The sequence below is a fragment of the Pinus tabuliformis genome, chromosome 2_1, assembly GCF_031772625.1.
Source record: "Pinus tabuliformis cultivar Carrire ecotype Pingquan chromosome 2_1, CPIR1, whole genome shotgun sequence".
Classification (NCBI taxonomy): Eukaryota; Viridiplantae; Streptophyta; class Pinopsida; order Pinales; family Pinaceae; genus Pinus; species Pinus tabuliformis.
This window is the reverse complement of record NC_142299.1, coordinates 736,689,328-736,703,597: the sequence shown is the minus strand read 5'-3', so window position 1 is coordinate 736,703,597 and position 14,270 is coordinate 736,689,328. Positions and strand designations below refer to the sequence as shown.

General features: G+C 39.5%; 1 protein-coding gene across 2 annotated transcripts in view; it reads left to right on the top strand.

Moving 5' to 3' along the window:
* Window positions 1-2,230: 2,230 nt before the first annotated feature.
* LOC149202690 (glutamate-1-semialdehyde 2,1-aminomutase, chloroplastic-like) overlaps window positions 2,231-14,270 on the top strand; it is a 184,347-nt gene continuing 172,307 nt past the window's right edge. Inside the window, exon 1 of one of the 2 annotated variants that reach the window (XM_089403202.1) lies at window positions 2,231-2,614. In XM_089403202.1, the coding sequence (XP_089259328.1) occupies window positions 2,387-2,614 (228 nt within the window). In that variant the 5' untranslated portion in view covers window positions 2,231-2,386. The remainder of the gene's footprint in view (window positions 2,615-14,270) is intronic. The other variant, XM_089403203.1, reaches the window with a different exon arrangement.

The window sequence follows — 14,270 nt, the reverse complement described above, 5'->3', positions numbered from 1 at the left end:
ATTTGTATATATTAATAATGAAAGGCATAATGATAGAGTGTGTGTGAGGGGTGGAGTATGAGTAAATGACCAATGACAATCATACCAATATTATATTATATATATTTTGAACTTTAATGAAATATATATGAGTTTTGAGTATAATTGTTGAGTGGGTTTTTGAATTTGTGGATAAGAATTTGCAGGGAGTTGCAACTTGCATTAGGGAGAGAAAGATGGAGTTGGAGGAGGAGAGAGAGGGAGGGAAGAACAAAGACATAAAGAGATAGAGGTAGAGAGAGATATAGTGACAAGGTAGAGATAGAGGGAGAGGGAGAGAGGAGAGGAGGGAAGATAGAGAGGAGAGGTGAGAGAGGGAGAGAAAGGCAAGAAAGAGGGAGACATAGAGATGGGGGGTGGGGGAGAGAGGGGGAGAGAAAGAAGGAGAGAAGGGAGATATTAATAGAGTTGGAGGGTAGAGAGAGAGATGGGGGGAGAGAGAGAGAGATGGGGGAGAGAAAGGGAGAGAGGAAGGAAGAGAGAGAGGACTCAAGAGAGAGAAAGAGAGAGTAAAGGAGGAAGGGAGAGAGAGAGAGAAGGAGAGAGATGGATCCAACCCAATATGGTATGTGTATATAAAAACCAACCTAAATCCATCTTAACCCTATATCTATTAAGTGCATAGAGGGATCAAATATCTTTTAACTTTAAAAGAGGTTTGCATCTCAAGAGATTTGATCCCTTTCGACATCTGATAGGTCCAGGGTTAAGATGGATCGGGATTGGTTTAAAAAAGATATTTTTTAAATACATATATAAAAATTCATATTCACACACACACACATCTTTTTTTTCTTGTTGTGGTTCACGAACACTAAGTGACTGCGACATCCACAAGAAAATCTGGACAGATCAACCTGAAGAGATCTACTTGCTGACCAAATTAGCAGGGAAGAACAAAGACATAAAGAGATAAAGGTAGAGAGAGACAGAGTGAAAATGTAGAGATAGAGGGAGAGGGAGAGAGGAGATGAGGGAAGATAGAGAAGAAAGGTGAGAGAGGGAGAGAAAGGGAAGAGAGAGGGAGACATAGAGATGGGGGGAGAGAGAAGGAGAGAGGGAGATATTAACAAAGTTGGAGGGTAGAGAGAGAGAGATGGTGGGGGGGGGGGGGGGGGGGAGAGATGGTGGGGGAGACAGGGAGAGAGGAAGGAAGAGAGAGAGGACTTGAGAGAGAGAAGGAGAGAGCGATGGAGAGAGTAGAGGAGGAGGGAAGAGAGAGAGAGGGAGAGAGATAGATCCAACCTAGATATGGTATGTGTATATAAAAACCAACCTAGATCCATCTTAACCTCAGATCTATCTAGCGCCTAGAGGGATCAATTCTCTTTTCACTTTAAAAGAGGTTTCCATCTCAAGGTATTTGATTCCTTTTGACACTTAATATATCCAAGGTTAAGATGGATCTAGACTGGTTTAAAAAACTATATTTTTTAAATACATATATAAAAAATCATATTTATACATGACATTGAATATATATATATATGAGTCGTCTAACGAGGTGGAGGAATTGCCCGGACGGCCAAAAGTGGCCAGAATCCGGGAATTTTTTTTCCAAAAATCTTGTAGAGGCAGTGTTTGAATTGTGTTTTTGATGGTGGAAATGGATTCAACACTTGAAGTTTAACAACTATAACTTGGATTTACAAATATCTTGGCCGGATTTTCTCTAAATATGACCAGAATTTCCATAACTTTTTGGGCAACTCCTCTGCCTCGTTAGACTACGCGTATATATATATATATATATATATATATATATATATACATCCACATAAAAATTCAAACAGATCAACCTGCGAGCCAAACTAATAAGACCTAACCCCAAGGAGGTCAGGAGATTTGACCCGGAGCACTCTCCATTGGCAAGATACTTAACAACAAGAACTTGACCAACTAAACACTCCCTTGGAATTATTTAAAAAATATATTTTAAACCAGGAAAACTTATAATTACCACTCATTTTTAACTAAAACTTTAAATAATTACCAAACAATTTTAATGTAATCTAACTATTTACAGCCCAAAAATAAAAAAATTTAAATAAAAACGTGTAATACCCTATAATGAAGTATTCTGGTCTCAGAATTTACTAATTGTGAATAAATTAAATCAACGTTGAATCAGCACATATTCGGAGTCAAAACATGTAGCATTTTTAATCGTCTACCTAACCACTGCACACTACATTTAAAAAATCTCTATGGTCACAGCCCACAACCACTACAAATTTAAAACGCTGTGGTTATAGGATAAGATTTGTATCTGTATTGAAGTTGGTGGCAGGGCGTATCACCAAGGAAGGGAGAGGAAATCCAAACCAATTCAGCGGGTAATTGCGGCATGGCAGCTACAGTCGTTACCGGCACTGCTTGTTTAGATGGACAATGGGCTGGGTTGGCAAGGAAAACACCCTCTAACACACAGATTGGACTGCCAGCCCTATTCTGGCAACGCCCATTTCGTACCGCTAAATCTGGAGGTGGGAGAGTGGTCAGAATGGCCGCTGTTTCAGTGGAAAAGAAGAAATACACCACCCAAAAGTCACAGGAGATCTTCACTGCTGCTAAGGTTGTTTCTTTTCTCGTACTGACATATACCTATTAACAATATCTTTATGTCTTAAGCATTGATGTTCTGTTTGACATAATTTGGCACAGTTTCGACGTATAGGAAAAATGACCTAATTTGGGTCTCTATGAGTCCACTTTTATCCATTGCTAGTTATGTTGAAGTCAATTTGAATATCAACGTTGGACAAACGGGTTTCATGGTGTATTGTCATGAATCCTTCACAGTTTCGCCCTAATGCTCAATATCGCAGACATTAACCTTGACCCTTAGAATCTCATATGCAATGTCCATATTAACTTATTATGTTAAGTATGCTTCAGGACTGACTTAACCAGAAAATGGCACAAATCCTTCATGGATCCATTGAATATGCTGAACAAAATGCCATGGAAAGGACATTGATAATATTATAATATTATATTAATATATCAAACCCCAATATGAAAGTGTCTGCTTTGTTGTTTGCTTGTAAAAATGAAAAAATTATGAAGTATCCGAGCAAAAGCAGGGTCAGGGATCTTGCTTTCAAAACTTCGTTTCTGATTTTCAAGAATTTCTAAGATTTCCGCTCTATGTTATCTGAGAACTCCTCCAGCTCCAACCATCATGGTTACATTTCACTCCACCATCAAAATTCAATTTGATTCTGCCTTTTCGACGAGGCAACAATATCAATAATAGTGATTCCACCATGAGTGGGACTTGACTGAAATCTTTCTATGAAGATGTATTAGCTGTAGATTCAGGTGACACTGCTGCTGTTTTTGGAGTTCCTTGGGAGTCCTGATCAGGGTTGGCTCCCCCATTTCCACGCTGTTCTTCCTTGTGTGGTCAGTGTTTTGGGTTGTCGTGAACTGCATCACATAATTGAAACTCCCAACTGTTTAGTGGTAATAAGAAAATAGTCTTGCATATGACCTCCAAAATTTTTGATCTTTTTTTTTTTGTGGTTGATTAGTGGAATAGGCAACTAGGGTAGTCTGTATTCACATTGACATGGGGTTGATTCCATATGCTACCGCTAGGACCATTAGGTGCACCATGTCTGCCCCTAATGTGGACACATGTAAGTTGGGGTTTGAAAAGAACGTCATAATTTTTACATAACATGCTTTGCCAAATGATCTACACCCCCGGGTCTACAAAATTTGTGATCATTAAGTGAGAGTATCTTACATCCTTAACCATGCATATAGCACAATTAGCTTTCTTAAACAATATGACATATCCTACACCATTATGATAGGAGATCCATTATTCGATTACAATGGATAATCCTCTATGTGGCGCAATCTTACATAATTTGCATTTGTTATAAAGATGGATTTGTCCCAAATATATGATAAAAGGTCCTTACTGCCTGAATGTACGTTTTTTCTGAACTTAGGTTTTATCTTTCAAGACAATTCTCTTATTGGTGTAACTAATGATCATCACAATGCATAGCTTTTGCTGCAAAGGTCTTTGTTGTAATGATTGTTCTTTTCATTTTATACTTCTGCTGACTAAAAAGTAGAATGAGATCCCATAAAAATAAATGAGTTTAGATTTGATGTTAAAATTCGCAATCTATATTTAATTATTCATTCCTATGGAAATCTAAACATTTTCTCTGAAATCCAAAAGTAAGGATATGCTGTCAGATTACTTCGCCAATTTCCTTTTTACTACAAATGCTAGACTCGTACTACTATTGAATTGGAGTGTCATGATTTGATTTTTAAATGATTTTATTTACCAAATAATTCTTAATTGAAAATTTTGAAATTTGCTATTACAAACATATTTGATTGAGTGCAAAGATTGAAATAAGAAAATGATACGTGATTTAATTGGCAAGTCACACCACAATATATTTTTAAAATCAATGAAGCCTGGAGAGATTGCATCTTTATGTTGCCTTTCTGATATTTGGCTGTTTTCTCTTAGACCGGTCCTTGTCAAGAATGGCTTGTCATGGTTGTCCATGATTTGATCAGGTCGTTGGTTTGCCAACAGATTGGAAGGACCTTGGCTAAAGTTTCATAAAACATGCCCATAATTCACTATACAAACAACATTAAATCTGTTGTGTGGACTGTTAAATTTTTGCTAAAAGTGCCTTGGGAACTGTGCCAATCTCTCCTAGATATGCATGTCCAATTCTCCTTTCCTTGTTGCTCCTCCTTCCAAAATTTTCTTCAACTCTCCCTTTCTCTCTCACTTTCTCCGCTTCTCCAAGTCTCATGAAGAATGGTGTGCCTCTTCACTCTCCCTCGTCTCTTTTTATTTCTCATTGATGACTAAAATGCCCAACCCTAGATCTCAATGGCTGAGATTCATTCTGACCATCTCAAGATCACTAGCCATGACTTAATTTCACATTGGGCCCACTTAAATCACTTAAGTGACCCAAACTTTATAAAGTTAAACTCACTTTATAAAAGTTCACCTTTTAATCATTAAATGTAAAGGTACACTTTCCAACTTTATAAAATCACTTTATAAAGTAAAGTGCCTAGAGAGAGAAATGTGCTCGGTCACTTTTGCATGCTAGGCACTACCAATGTAGAAGTACCCCCGAGTTGCCAAAAACTAACACTCTCTCTTAGTGAGGGACGTACTTCTGGCACTGCCACCAAAATCTGTCTCCAACCCCATCTTAGTACTTGTAGGTGCTCTCTCTAACCCTAAATCTTGTCCTGCTACCTAACCTGAAACTTGTGTTGAGAACCTATCACAACCAACCATAATTCAACCTTTCCTTGTTGTTCCTCCTTCCAAAATTTTCTTTAACTCTCCCTTTCTCTCTCACTTTATCTACTTCTCCAAGTCTCATGAAGAATGGTGTGCCTCTTCACTCTCCCTCGTCTCTTTTTATTTCTCATTAATGACTAAAATCCCAAACCCTAGATCTCAACGGTTGAGATTCAATCTGACCATCTCAAGATCAACGACCATGACTTAATTTCACATTGGGTCCACTTAAATCACTTAAGTGACCCAAACTTTATAAAGTTAAACTCACTTTATAAAAGTTCACTTTTTAATCATTAAATGTAAAAGGTACACTTTCCAACTTTATAAAATCACTTTATAAAGTAAAATGCCTAGAGAGAGAAATGTGCTCGGTCACTTCTGCATGCTAAGCACTACCAATGTAGAAGTACCCCCGACTTGCCAAAAGCTAACACTCTCTCTTAGTGAGGGAGGTACTTCTAGCATTGCCACTAAAATCTCTCTCCAAGTCCATCTTAGTACTTGTAGTTGCTCCCTCTAACCCTAAATCTTGTCGTGCTACCTAACCTGAAACCTATGCTGAGAACCTATCACAACCAACCATAATTCAACGAGTCCTATCACACTCCTGAGCATCTATCAATGTCATATCATACCAATTGTCTTGACAGTACCAGAATAATCAATCTTCCTAGCCACCTTTTCCCTCTCAGTGACTGATATTGATCCTATGTCTAAGATCCCTTCGGATACACCCACAGGTTGTCCCAACAATTTGTATGATTGCCCTTGTCTAATGCCAAGCACTATTGTTGCATCCAAGGTCATTTCCTCTGAACATAGAAGCACCTATCCATCCCGGAACAAAACTCTATATCCATTATCTTCCAAGGCTAATACTGAGAGCACATGTACCATTAGCCTTGGAACAAATAACATCCCCATTACCTCCATAAATCCTCTTGATTCTAGTTAGAATCTAACACATCCAACCCCTTTCACTGCATGCGTGGTGTTAGCGCCACAACTCACATGGCAATTTGAGCTTGTCTTTGAAATATTGCAGAACACTGACCTCATCTTCGTCATGTGACAAGATGCTTTACTGTCCACTAGCCATAATCCATTGTCCTCATACACAAATACTAGTGTTCGAAATATAGGCAATAAGGGAAAACTCTTTGTCAAAATTTTCAGCAAAGTCATCAATCTTAGTTGATGCTACTACTGCTGCCTGAGCCTCATTCTTCTTCTTCTTGTATGGACAATGGCTTGCATGGTGACCAATTTTGTAACATGCAAAGCATTTCACTTTGCTCATATCCTTTAGAGAAGCAAACCCCCCACTTCCTTTTACCTTACCTTTTCCCTTTGTCGCAAGAGCAACATGTTGGAAAATGTAACTAGGTTCGGTCTTCATTAAATGTATTTGAGTCATCATGTAATGTATTAGTCAAAAGAATAAAGAAAAGAATTATTATTATGACTTATTAAAGCATGGGTTTCATGCTTGGGTCATCTTGTTTTAAGTCAAAGTCCCCATTGAAGACTTCTAGGATTTATTTTGAGTTAATAGAGTCATTGTACTTTTAAAGAGACCCTTCTTGGGCTTTTGAATCATGTAAAAAGGTTAAGTATTGAGTCAATATTAATTATGCTGCCTCCACACCAAGTCGGCCTCAAAGAGGGCTATTCGACTTCACCAAAGGACTATAAATGAAGCAGTGCGAATTTCATTTTAAGCACACTCAACAAGCAAGTTCGATATCTCTTGAAGCTGGGAAAAAGTGTGAAATAGAGGAACGAGGCAAACGGAGTGCGAGTTTGGTCTAGGAGAAGGAAGGAAGGAAAATCGAAGTCTTGGTGCATCTATCTCTCTCTCTCGTGCCCTAGTTTGGAAGATCAAAGTTCTCTAGTTGATGTCGTAGCCAGTTTTTGCATGTTGCTGCTGCTATAGGTCGAAGTTGCTATTGTTGGATACTGCTACTTTTGGAAGTTGTATTGGGCCAAGATTGAAGTTTCTAAGTGAAGATTGAAGTCTTTTAGTGAAGATCGAAGTCTCTAAGGCTAGGTCGAAGTTGTTGGGTCAAAGAAAGTGTTGCTACTGTTGCCAGGTCAAATAGGATCATCTGCAAAGGAAGAAGAAGGTTGACTTGGTGTGGAGGAAAGTTTGTGTCAAGGTCTAGAGTCTTGGAATATCTCAGGAAAACTATTGAAGGAAGAATTATTGACTGGGTTTTCCCCTAGAGAGGGGTTTTTCCCTGGCTGTGAGCCTATATTTGGTGTCCATTGATTTATGTGCTATTGCTTGATGAACTAAAAGAAAGAAGATATAAAGGAATGTAATAAGAAAATCAAGAACATCACAACTACTTATCAAGTATAAGAAAATCTTTCAGCCTTTCTAATTTTCTAACATGGTATCCCAGCTTTGGTGAAGAAAGAAGCTAAAGGCAGTCTCAAGCACTTGATCAAGGAATCATTTAAAATGATTATTTCAGGGAAGAAGTCTACTATATCCAAGGAAGATGTCTAACACAATCAAGGGAGAGAATAAACTCGAAGGAGCCTCTAACTACAGATCTTGGAAGAAGAGGATTGACCTCATCCTTGAAAAGAACAAGGTACTAGACTTGGTGAAAGGAAAAGTAAAGAAGCCTACAAAAGACTCCAGTGATGTTGATAAAGTGAAGTTCAAAGATTTGGAATTAGTGGCCATGAACCTAATGGTAGAAGGAATAAAGGACAATCTTGTCCCATTCATAGCCAACATTGACCATGCTCAAGAAATGTATGAGGCCTTGTCAAATTTATTCACTATTAAGAACATTGGTCAAGTAGCAAGCCTGAAGAATGAACTAAGGACCACAAAGATGACTAAAGAAGATACAATGGCCTCCTTCTTTGTGAAGATAGCAAGAATCAGAGATGATCTTTTTTCCATTGATGAAATTGTTCTAGACAAAGAACTTGTGATCACTGCCATACTAGGATTGCCACTTACTTGGGGGTGCATTTGCTGCAGGATTCAACAGTTGGAAAGAAGCTGCCACTTTTGAAGAACTATGGATCACTTGCAGTTAAGAAGAATTAAGGATCTCATTAGTTGCCAACCCTGGAGGAGTGTCAAATGCCTACGCTGCTCAACGCAGAGGAAACTTCAAGAAAGGACCAAAGAGGAAGGTTGACATGTCCAAAGTAGAATGTAATCAATGTCATAAGAAGGGTCACTACAGGAGTGACTGATCCAAATTGGATCCATAGAACACTGTCAAAGAACCATGACTGTATCAGGTCGGAACAAATCTCTAAAGAATTCAAAACAACGATCAAAAACACCCTGAACCAGTGGCAATGGCAGCCAGCGTGGAACGATGAGGGCCTCGGTCAAAGCGTGCTGACTGAGGCCCATGGAGACTGCGCGGGGAGGTCAAAGTAGCCTCTGGGAGCCCCTAATTAGGAAACAGAGGTGGAATTTGATGTGCGATTAGCACTAATCGCGTATCGCTGGGCGAACAGGGCCATAATGGAGGAAGCTTGAGCACACGGACGAATGGGGAGTCGGAGAACGTCGGCGAAAAGGCGAAAGCGCTAAAGGACAAAGGCAGGACCCGCGCTCTGGAAATCGGCGGTATTGATCGGGGTGCCCTCAAACGGTAAGAGGTTTTGGATGAGAGCGGAGCGATCCCATTCATCGATCGACGCGTGGCAAGAAAGGCAAGAGTTTGAGAGCTCTTCTTTATTTCTGAAAATTATCTTTTTACAGTGAGAATTATTCAGCAAAAAGTCAGCAAGCAAATTTACAACTTATCTCCTTTCCCGTGCCTCACAGCAATCTGGAAATTACAGCAAACAGGACAGCAATAAATGCTGTACGACCTCCGTTTTGTGTGCAGAAAATCAGCAAACTGCTCCTTGATTTTTGTGCAAAAATCTGCCTTTCACTATGTGCTGAATCAGCTGTACAAATCTGCTCAACTGCTGCCTTGGAATGTGTGCCAAGCTGCTGTCTCCTTCTCCTTCCTGCTCAGAAATCTCTCTTGCTCTCTTGCTCTCCTTCTCCCAATCTGCTCATGAAAGAATGAATGACCTTTTCCTCATTTTCCTCCTTTAATACAACTCCAAGTGACTTTTGGGTGATCCAAGTGACTTTTGGGTGATCTCTAAATCCAATGGCTGAAATAGATTTAGATCAATGGTTGAGATTAAATGCTCATTTAAATCTCACTTTCTATTTTTTAATTCACTCCACTTTAATAAAGACCCACTTAGTCATTTATTTCCAAAGTCACTTTTCCTTTCTAATTTTTCATTGACTTTATAAAAGTCACTTTAAAATTAGACTTAATAACTTTATCACTTAAAGTCACTTTTAAATTAGATTTAACTTTATAAAATTATAAAGTCACTTTAGGAGAAAAATTAAATTCTTTTGGACACTTTTCCCTAGGCCAAAGATCAAAGCCTAAGGGAACCACCTGTCCTCCGGTACCAAATTTCAACAATGGTGATGTGCTAGGGCTGATGAAGCCCTTCTCGAGCAACTCCTGCACCTGCTTCTCGATTTCAGCATTCTCTAAAGCAGACAACCTGTACATCCCAATGTTAGGCAATGGAACATCTTGTTGCAAAATAATATCATGTACTATTCCCTTTTTGGGTGGCAGACCTTTAGGTTCTTCAAATAAGACATCATACTCTGAAACAACCTTTTCTATATCAGCTTGTTGTTCAACATTACAGCCCTCAAATACATTGGTTTTATCAGGTTTCTTTTCCTTTACAACCATCAGTAAGAATTGTTTGCATGAATTTATCATTCTTTTCATCTGCCCTGAGTTTATGAGAGTATAATTATTCTTGAGCTTATGAGCTCTTACAAAGTATTCGATTCCATCTTTGACAAGTAGATACTTGTTCTCAGCTCTATAAAAAATAGCTTTTCTATCATACAAGTAAGGACTTCCTAAAACAATTCCACATATATCCAAAGGAATTATGTGTAACTCAACCTCATCTACAAATGCTGACCCAAAAGAAAACTTGAGTTTGCACTGTCTAGTCACTTATAGTTGTGCTTTATCATTCAACCATCCTAATGGGTATGGTTTCTTATGAGGTGTAGTTGCTAATCCCAATTTCTTTACAATTGCTTCAGAAATTAGATTTACTTGTGAGCCACTATCAAACAAAGTATCAATCTTTTGATTTTTGGAAATAACTCAAATATGGAAAAGCTCATGTCTTTTTCTCTCATTTTCTTCATCAATAACAGATTGAGCAGAATTACTAGTAGATGCTTCAGAATTCTTACCTTTTATACCTATGGCTGCTATAGTTGTTTCATCTCCTGAGTCTGACCCCAAATCTTTCTGAATAGCTGGCGCAGTCTTCTTCTTCTTGCCCTCGGACTTCTTAGGTCTCAGCTCTGGATGCAGAATCCAACAATGCTCATCATCATGCCCATCCCAATGTTGCACGAAGCAGGGACAAAGCAGGGACGTTTTTTGGAAGCGGGGACGCGGAAGCATCATTTTCCAAAAATCTAGGAAGCGAAGCGTCTGGGGAAGCATCTGATATATATATATATATATAGAGAGAGAGAGAGAGAGAGAGAGAGATATTATTTTTTTGCATTTATACTCAAAACAAACATCCCAAATACCAAATTAGTTGTAGAAGACATGAAAACATGCATATTTTTGCATAAATCAAGATAGATATAACATCCATTGTACATTAATGATTAATTATTCGAGCATCAACCATTTAGATGCATCAACCATCTAAAATCTAGATTCTTCTCCTCTTGTCTAGCCTTTGCCTCTACCTCGATTGTCTAGGGATATTAGTCAACATTGCCCAATTTTGATTAAACTACCTAATTTAGGACTTAAAATATGATAGAAAAAGCTTAACATGCTTGATCGATGATTTTGACTTGATTGAAAGGTAATTTTTTGCTAAGGGCGTGTCGCGTGACAAAGGAGTTCAACAATTAACACCACCAACACTAGGGTACATATAGGGCTTGGTGCTCTTGATTAAATGCTAATCGCGTACCTTCATACTTGATATAATCTAATGAAATGCCACAATCCCATTGATCCTAAATTCCTGAAAACTGTTAAGTCTGCTAAATTTTGAATAGGATATAAAATTCTATTTTCTCCATATGAAGTCCAATGAGGCTGGAACCACTCTCAAACATCCTGAGTCATTTCATGGTAATGTTAAAAATTTAAGTAAAAGGATGAAAATGAAAAATAAAGGAGAATGTCACTTTCACTTTAAGAATTTAACATTACCATGAAGGAGCATCTGCTATATTTATATTTTTTTTGCCTTCATTCCTCACCCTAAGCCAAGGTGGACCCACCCCCAACAAGCAAACTCACCTAAAATTAAAAAAAAAAAAAAAAAAAAAAACAAAACAAAAAAACAAATAAACAATTTTATAAACAGCGCGGCGCTTTTCCGGAATCGTACGGGAAGCGTATGCTTCGCCCTCCGAAGCGCCACGCTTCGTACTGTCGAAGCGTCGTACAAAGCGCGCTTCCGGGGACGCATCCGCACAGGACGCGCTTTGGGCCTTGGAACTGGGGGGGGACGCTTCCTGGATGCATTCGCACAAGACGCACTTCGGGCCTTGGAACCGGGGGGGACGCTTCCTGCAACATTGGCCCATCCTTTTTACAGTGAGTGCATGAAGCTCTGCTTTTCTGTGCAGTGTTAGCCTTCCTTGCTTTCCACTTTTGCTTTCTTTTCTCCTTGGTCTTGCTTACAATGGGTTGGGATGGTCCCCCAACTTCTGGATTTCCATTCTTTCCTCTAGCTTCTAGATGAGTAGCTTGTACAGATACCTAATCTATACTAGTGGGATTAAACATGAGGATGGTATGCCTCATGTCGCTGTGTAGACCACCAATGTACTTCAAAAGAGTCTTTGGTGAGTCTAATGAGATACCCAACATCAACGCTCTCTTTCTGAATTCTTGAGTATACCCTTGCACACTTTGCCCTTTCAACTGTCGAAGAGTTTGCCAACTCATCATGGCTTGTTACATGTAGGCCAATGGATAGAACTGCTTTTTGATTGCAGCAACAAATTCACTCCAGACAGAGATGGTCTTACCATGTCTTTTCATATCAGCTTGGGTTCTGCCTTCCCACCAAACCAAGGCAGTGCCTCCTAGGCGTAGGCTTGCCAGCTGAATCTTACTCTTGTCTGAGTCTATGTTCTGTACCCTGCAATACACATCAATTTGTCTAATCCAATTGTCCAACTTTTCAGCATTTAGCTCTCCATCATATATAGGCAAATCAAATTTAACATCTAACTTAATCAAAGATGCTTTCTTATTATGCACAGGGTTATTAGGAGGTGTGAGAAAGCTTTCCTCTTTCCCCTTTCCTTTGGAGTGGTCATGGAAGTGAGACTCATCTTCTTCTTTATCTTGTTTAGAACCTGAGGAGTCTTCATTCCTATGCTTTCTAAAGTCCTTGTACATTTCTTCAACCATAGACTTTATAGCTAGGAAACTTTCTATGAATTGAGGGTCTGACCCTACAGGACCTTCCTCTGACATTGTCTTTCGAGAATAGACTCTCCCAATTTCAGGATTAGTTTCCACCAACTCTCCTCCTAATTTGAGCTTTGATCTAGTGAGCATTCACAGCTAAACCAACACAAGCTTGTCTAACCTTACAGCCTAGAGCTCTGATACCACTTGATCTGATATTCACCCTATGAGTGACATCAGTTGAAGATTTATTAAACAAAGGTATTACAGACTCATGTGCTGGTGTGTGTTCTGTGTTATTGAAGCAACGGATCGATCAGATTGCCAATACACAGACAATTAAATGGAAAGACAGCAGAGAAATACAATAAGCAAACACAAGGACACAATAAATTAATAAGGAGTTCACCCTATTCTCCAGGGCTACATGTCCGGTCCAGCTTTCAGTGGTGGCCTTATTTTATTGTGTCTTAAGCAGAAAAATTACAATACAGGGACTCAATGTGAGTTCTCCTGAAGCAGATTTGCTTGGCAGGGTGGTTCTTGGATTCCCCAATCCACTTGAGTACACAGACTTCTTCCTACCAGCTCTGTGACCTTTTGGTTTACAGTGGAGAGCCCATGTGGTGCTCAGCTCGGACAAATCCTCTCTGGGATGGCTCAGATCTCTCAAGCCTCTGGTGCTCAACACTGCCTCTAGTCAGCTCGGCCCTCTGTCCTCTTCTGCTTTGCTTTATTGTCTTCTTTCTTTGTTTTCTGTCTCTCTGTGTCCAGTCCTCCTCTCGGGGTTCACTGTTCCACTTCTCTGTCTCTCGACTTCAACTAACTGTGTATTCTATCTCTATTCATGGCTTTTAGCCATTCGTTCCAACGCTTGTTCGGTTCCTCTTCCGCCTCTGTCGATTCACCTTCTGCAGCTACGCTTGGAGTTCCCTGTTCGGCGTCATCATCAGCGCTCAGGGAGTGGCCACATGTCCTCCTCTAAACGGCGCCAGCCTGCTTCGTCGGTTCATTTCTTCAGTTACATCGTGGATGAAGTCTTTCTCCACCGTGGCAATCAAACGGACTCCAAATCTTTCTAAAATGCGGTGTATTCCCTTGTCGATTCCGCTTCCTCCATCGGGCACGATCTCAGCCATCCGATCTGGGGCCTCCAGATCCGGCACCATACGCATGTTTCACACGGTTGACTTGCTCGACCTTTAGCACGCAATCAACAGCGGTTTTCCCTCACGCCCTTAGCAAAAAATTACCTTTCAATCAAGTCAAAATCATCGATCAAGCATGTTAAGCTTTTTCTATCATATTTTAAGTCCTAAATTAGGTAGTTTAATCAAAATTGGGCAATGTTGACTAATATCCCTAGACAATCGAGGTAGAGGCAAAGGCTAGACAAGAGGAGAAGAATCTAG